The sequence below is a fragment of the Hemibagrus wyckioides genome, linkage group LG09 (assembly GCF_019097595.1).
Source record: "Hemibagrus wyckioides isolate EC202008001 linkage group LG09, SWU_Hwy_1.0, whole genome shotgun sequence".
Lineage (NCBI taxonomy): Eukaryota > Metazoa > Chordata > Actinopteri > Siluriformes > Bagridae > Hemibagrus > Hemibagrus wyckioides.
This window is the reverse complement of record NC_080718.1, coordinates 5,850,910-5,857,168: the sequence shown is the minus strand read 5'-3', so window position 1 is coordinate 5,857,168 and position 6,259 is coordinate 5,850,910. Positions and strand designations below refer to the sequence as shown.

The window sequence follows — 6,259 nt, the reverse complement described above, 5'->3', positions numbered from 1 at the left end:
ACCACAGTACCGATTAATTTACACTTATTCATAAAAATACTGTACATATTTGGTGTTAAAAAAAAGCCGCGCTGACCCGATCGGACCGCTCTGATCACAGAACCTCCAGCTGTTTCCGTCACACACCTCGTGCAAATGTTTTTACTTCAAGAATAAAAAACTAATCAAGTTTTAACCATGGGTGTGGCTTCCTGTTTAAAAGGGAAAAAGGTTTTCAATAAATAATAAAAAGCTTAAAAATTATAAAGACCCTAGCATGTACAAAAAAGCACAGCTAAAAAAAAAAAAAGGCACAAAAGAAGCCGATGCAACATCTGGAGAGTTGTTCCTGAAGGTAAGCGCAGGTTCGGCGAGGTTAAAGGTGCAGTTAGTGATTTTGTTTTCTCGTGTTTGTGTAAACAGGAAAACAAAAACACGCTGCAGCTCCCTAGAGAACAGTGAGGTTGAGTAAGCTCTCCTTACCTGTGACTCGTTTGTTTGTTTATACAGAAATGATTGTGGGGGCGTGGCTTTGGGAGGGGTCACTACCTGAACCTTTAAATAACCTCATGGACCTGAAGGTTAAAGTAAATTCCTCTTCAGCTGTTGAACAGCGTACAGATTTAGGGCTAGGATGGCGTAGCTGTGGCGCTGTTCTTCTTGACATTTTCATAGAAACAGTCCTCGTTGATGACGGAGGTGAGACTGTGGACACTAAAGTCCCGCTCTAGGAGAGTATTCAGGTCGACGCTGACCGCCGCCGGCTCCGACTGGCCATCCAGAGAGCGGCTGTGCTGCCTCAGACTCAGCAGCGCCGCCTGGCTGCGTCTCGGTTCGCTTCTTGCTGACCGCCGCCTCACGGCGCTGAAGTGAGCCCGTTTCAGCTGAGGCTGCATCTCGGGAGAGTTCACTTCACGGCCTTCGGGTTCCTCGCGGGCCTTGTCGCTCAGGCGCAGCTCGTGGAACCGAGTCTCCATCGACCCGGTGGTGGAGTCACGGCGAGCCAAGCGCTCGCTGAACCCGTCGTCGTCACTGAGAATGTCCGACTCCCTCATGCTGCCGCGTCTGAGGTTGGAGTTAGGGGGCGGAGCCTCGGACAAAGGGGCCTGGAGACGGTCTCCGCTGCTCTCGCTTGCTGAATCGGAGTCGAATTGCGTGGGCTTCGGTGTGTCACTTTTGGCAAGGGAGTTAATGCTGATGGGCTTCTGGCACAACCACGAAGCTCGAGAGGAACCTGAAACACACACACACACACGAGTGAGGGTCTCTCTCTTCTACTATAGAGAGGTCAACACACTCTTTGGACACGGCAGGTCTGTAAAACATGACCATGTGTGTTGAGACTGACCGAGTTTAGCTGATGAAGGTAAACTTCCCTTCAGAGGAGCAATATGTTCTCTGCAGGTTCTCTCAGCTGGTTGCTCGGTTCCTCGTATCCCCTTGCGTGCATTTTCCCGCAGAACAGCGCGAATCACCTTGACCGTGTTCACTTTGCTTTCAGGCGTGCTGTAAAGGAGATGTTAACACACAGTTAGCGTCTCAGTACATCACTTCGAGCTTCTGTTTGAGTCAGATGATCCCATAGCTCACCTGCTGCACAGCTGGAACACCGTCTCGGGCCGGCCCTCCAGCTCGGATTTGGTGTGGATCAGCTCCCAGACGCAGTTGCTTTCTGTGGTGCAAATAAAAAGATGAGTGTTTTAATCTGAATCAGCATTTAAATATGATCCAGTCGGTCAGTTTTACTCAACATTACTGTGTGTGTCGTATTTAAATCCACTGAACACACAGTAATGCAGAGTCCCTAATGACTTCCTGTTCACCTCGTTTGCTCACTGCACAGGGACTAACGCATGTTATGTGAAGGTTCCTTGTGCTGTGGAAATGCTGCTCCGATGTGTGTCTCATTCAGCTGTTTTTGTTTTGTTTTGTTTTTTTAGCTGAATGTGAAAATAAACGTCATGACTGTCATTATTATTTTTCTATCTTAATGAGTGAAATGTAATTATTACATACGGAATAAATCACTTCATGTTGAGCTGTTGGACAAATCAATCAAGCTCTAAAGTCCCTGTTAATCTTGTTTTTATTGTTTTGTTTTACTGTTAATGTTTTATTTAGTTTCTTACATTTTATCTGTTTGTTACACTTACATCATGTTGTTGTTGTTGTGTGACATCTGAAACAAGTCTCACTTGTGTTAAGTTTTTATTAAAAAAAAAAAAAATACAAAGTGTAAACTCCTCTGTCCTGAAAATGTCTGAAAGCTTAACATTTATAACTTTATTTAAATGAGCTTGGAGTTAGGGGCGGAGTGAATATGAACAAATTACTCCTTACAGAAAACTTCAAAGCATTAACGAATACACGTTTTCTCATCTGTTTAAAACGATGCCATTGATATAACCTGCTGAGTTGCTGCTGCGCTACTGGAAGAGCTGCTAATGTGCTAAAGTGTGATACCCTGTGTGTGTGTGTGGGTGGAGGCTGTCGTACCTGCCGTGTTGCCCAGCCTGACCTGCAGCGCGGAGCGAGGAACGAGCCAGCGGAACTTAAAGGAGTCCTGTTCGCCGTGCGAGTGGGCGGAGCGTGGAACGTTCTGTCAAACACACACAGGGGGAGTAATGATTAATTTCCCTGGTTTGATTTTCACACTGTAGTTATTGCAGTAGGAGAGGGAAAAGACTCACCATTTTCTTCTTAAGCTTGTTGCTCTCTCTGTAGACGAGGATAACTGCTTTCTTAAACACTGGTGAGGAAAAAGACACAGACCGTGGTGTTGATTACTTTTACACCAGCACAACACAGAGGGTTTATAAGATTTATACCACAGAGAAACATTAATACTTGATACGTGTTCGATTCTGAACTTACTTTAAAGATTGTATAAAGTAATGCCATTTTTCTTTTTTTAATTATGGAATTAAGAGGGAAAATAAATCTCTCATGGCTAAAAGCCTAATGATATAACGTGTGTGTGTGTGTGTGTGTGTGTGTACGCTACTCACCAAATACAGTCAATTCCGGCTCCTTCTTCATGCGGCCCAGAGACGGGAACGGGTTTAGCCACATTACGGAGGAATGCATGAGAAACTCTCCCATGGAAATCTCTGTGACCTGAGAAAGAGAGAGAGAAATTAAAATTTCTCAAAAACACTTTAAAAGTATAATTAGTTAACTTCATATGCACTGATCAGGCATAACATTATGACCACCTGTCTAATATTGTGTTGGTCCCTCTTTTGCTGCTAAAAACAGCCCTGACCCGTCCTGCACTGTGTATTCTGACCCCTTTCTATCAGAACCAGCATTAACTTCTTCAGCAGTTTGAGCAACAGTAGCTCGTCTGTTGGATCGGATCACACGGGCCAGCCTTCTCTCCCCACGTGCATCAATGATCCATGACCGTCCATGACCCTGTCTCCAGTTCACCACTGTTCCTTCCTTAGACCACTTTTGATAGATACTGACCACTGCAGACCGGGAACACCCCACAAGAGCTGCAGTTTTGGAGATGCTCTGATCCAGTGATCTAGACATCACAATTTGGTCCTTCATCAAACTCACTCAAATCCTTACACTTGTCCATTTTTCCTGCTTCTAACATCAACTTTGAGGACAAAATGTTCACTTGCTGCCTAATATATCCCCCCCACTAACCTCTCACTGCTCAGTGTTATACATGATTGGTGTATTAATGCGTTTGTACACAGGGACTTTGTGAGAGAGAGAAAATGAGAGGCTGATAAGGGAACAGACATTTCTAGCTGCTATAGTGTAAGGTACAACACTGTGTTACAACGTTCTTAAAGTTGTATGAAATGTGAAATGCCAAAAGCAGGAGATGGTGAATTACCTCTTTTTCTGAGCCACTTTGTTCCACCACCAGCTGATCAAACACAGCTCCGTAGTCCTCGTAGATCTTCTGCATCTCGTTTATATGGCTGGCCACTTTCTCCATCGCCTTCAAGGCCTCTGTAACAACAAACACTACAGTGAAGAACACCGCTTTTGCTATTGTGGGCCAGAAGAGCACTTTGTGTGTGTGTGTGTGTGTACCTGTGAGGTGATAGTGCTCCTCACTGTCCGTGTCAGTCAGAGACACCAGCTCACGCAGGAGTAGAGGATACTTCAGCACTCTCTGCACTGGTTTAATTAGATAGGACTCGAGTGTAGAAGAGTGCTGCTTGGTGGGATTCTTGGCGTCCAGGAACTCCTTAAAGGCTCGATCCGTTTTAGCTGAACACGCAAAGAAATTTACATAATCACATCACGCTACACGTGTGTACCACATCACCCCTCCACCCCCAACCCTTTTTTAAAAATTCATTCATTCGTTTATTTATTTATTTTTACGACCACTGCAGTAAAAGTGCTTCACTGCAGATGAACGAGGTGAGAGTGGAGCAGCCATGTTGTGTCGAGTTGTCTCTCTGCGTCGAGTATCGGAGATAGCGAGAGCAATTAACAAAGCTCTCGCACCACGGCCGCTCTCGCACGCAGGAGAGTAATTGGCAGGCAATTAACACGTAGGCAAAAAAAAAAAATCTTTATCGCTGCACGAGCACATCTCCCGCACAACAGACGCAGTGTGTGAGAAATTGTAATTACCAACACTGCTGACACACACACACACTCAGCACAGCTCAGGAGATAGTAGTGTTTGTGTATATACACTACACATGTAGACTAAGAAGCTGGGGTGTGGCCACCTCACAGGTCTATTACACCAGCGCAATTCACACTGATTAATGAATGAATCACATCGGGCTCGTGGTGTTGTTTAATTCAATTCAGCTTTATACACACTATATTGCCAAAAGTATTCGCTCACCTGCCTTGACTTGCATATGAACTTAAGTGACATCCCATTCCTAATCCATAGGGTTCAATATGACGTCGGTCCACCCTTTGCAGCTATAACAGCTTCAACTCTTCTGGGAAGGCTGTCCACAAGGTTTAGGAGTGTGTTTATGGGAATTTTTGACCATTCTTCCAGAAGCGCATTTGTGAGGTCACACACTGATGTTGGACGAGAAGGCCTGGCTCTCAGTCTCCGCTCTAATTCATCCCAAAAGTGTTCTATCAGGTTGAGGTCAGGACTCTGTGCAGGCCAGTCAAGTTCCTCCACACCAGACTCTGTCATCCATGTCTTTATGGACCTTGCTTTGGTCACTGGTGCACAGTCATGTTGGAAGAGGAAGGGGCCAGCTCCAAACTGTTCCCACAAAGTTGGGAGCATGGAATTGTCCAAAATGTCTTGGTATGCTGAAGCATTCAGAGTTCCTTTCACTGGAACTAAGGGGCCAAGCCCAGCTCCTGAAAAACAACCCCACACCATAATCCCCCCTCCACCAAACTTTACACTTGGCACAATGCAGTCAGACAAGTACCGTTCTCCTGGCAACCGCCAAACCCAGACTCGTCCATCAGATTGCCAGATGGAGAAGCGCGATTCGTCACTCCAGAGAACGCGTCTCCACTGCTCTAGAGTCCAGTGGCGGCGTGCTTTACACCACTGCATCCGACGCTTTGCATTGCACTTGGTGATGTATGGCTTGGATGCAGCTGCTCGGCCATGGAAACCCATTCCATGAAGCTCTCTGCACACTGTTCTTGAGCTCATCTGAAGGCCACATGAAGTTTGGAGGTCTGTAGCGATTGACTCTGCAGAAAGTTGGCGACCTCTTCGCACTATGCGCCTCAGCATCCGCTGACCCCGCTCCGTCAGTTTACGTGGCCTACCACTTCGTGGCTGAGTTGCTGTTGTTCCCAAACACTTCCACGTTCTTATAATACAGCTGACAGTTGACTGTGGAATATTTAGGAGCGAGGAAATTTCACGACTGGATTTGTTGCACAGGTGGCATCCTATCACAGTTCCACGCTGGAATTCACTGAGCTCCTGAGAGCGACCCATTCTTTCACAAATGTTTGTAAAAACAGTCTGCATGCCTAGGTGCTTGATTTTATACACCTGTGGCCATGGAAGTGATTGGAACACCTGATTCTGATTATTTGGATGGGTGAGCGAATACTTTTGGCAATATAGTGTATATATAAGTTATTACATAAGCATTTTTTCTGAACAGCCAGGTCTTATAATCAGAGGGAGCTAATTAACACCAGAGCGTCTGGATTCTGATTGGTCAGAAGGTATTGATCGTTTTTATAACAGCTCATACTCAGGACAGTGTCTATAGATACACTAACAGATACTGCTATGGTTATAGATAGTGTTATAAACACACTGTTACAGTTATTAATTACACAGCTATAG

General features: G+C 45.4%; 1 protein-coding gene across 4 annotated transcripts in view; it reads right to left on the bottom strand.

Annotated features, from left to right (window-relative positions):
• Window positions 1-608: 608 nt before the first annotated feature.
• tiam2a (TIAM Rac1 associated GEF 2a) overlaps window positions 609-6,259 on the bottom strand; it is a 73,914-nt gene continuing 68,263 nt past the window's right edge. For all 4 annotated transcript variants that reach the window (XM_058398185.1, XM_058398184.1, XM_058398188.1 and 1 more), the window contains 8 exons: window positions 4,039-4,218; window positions 3,836-3,954; window positions 2,988-3,096; window positions 2,670-2,728; window positions 2,476-2,578; window positions 1,570-1,651; window positions 1,328-1,485; window positions 609-1,213 (listed from right to left, as the gene is read on the bottom strand). In XM_058398185.1, the coding sequence (XP_058254168.1) occupies window positions 609-1,213; window positions 1,328-1,485; window positions 1,570-1,651; window positions 2,476-2,578; window positions 2,670-2,728; window positions 2,988-3,096; window positions 3,836-3,954; window positions 4,039-4,218 (1,415 nt within the window). The remainder of the gene's footprint in view (window positions 1,214-1,327; window positions 1,486-1,569; window positions 1,652-2,475; window positions 2,579-2,669; window positions 2,729-2,987; window positions 3,097-3,835; window positions 3,955-4,038; window positions 4,219-6,259) is intronic.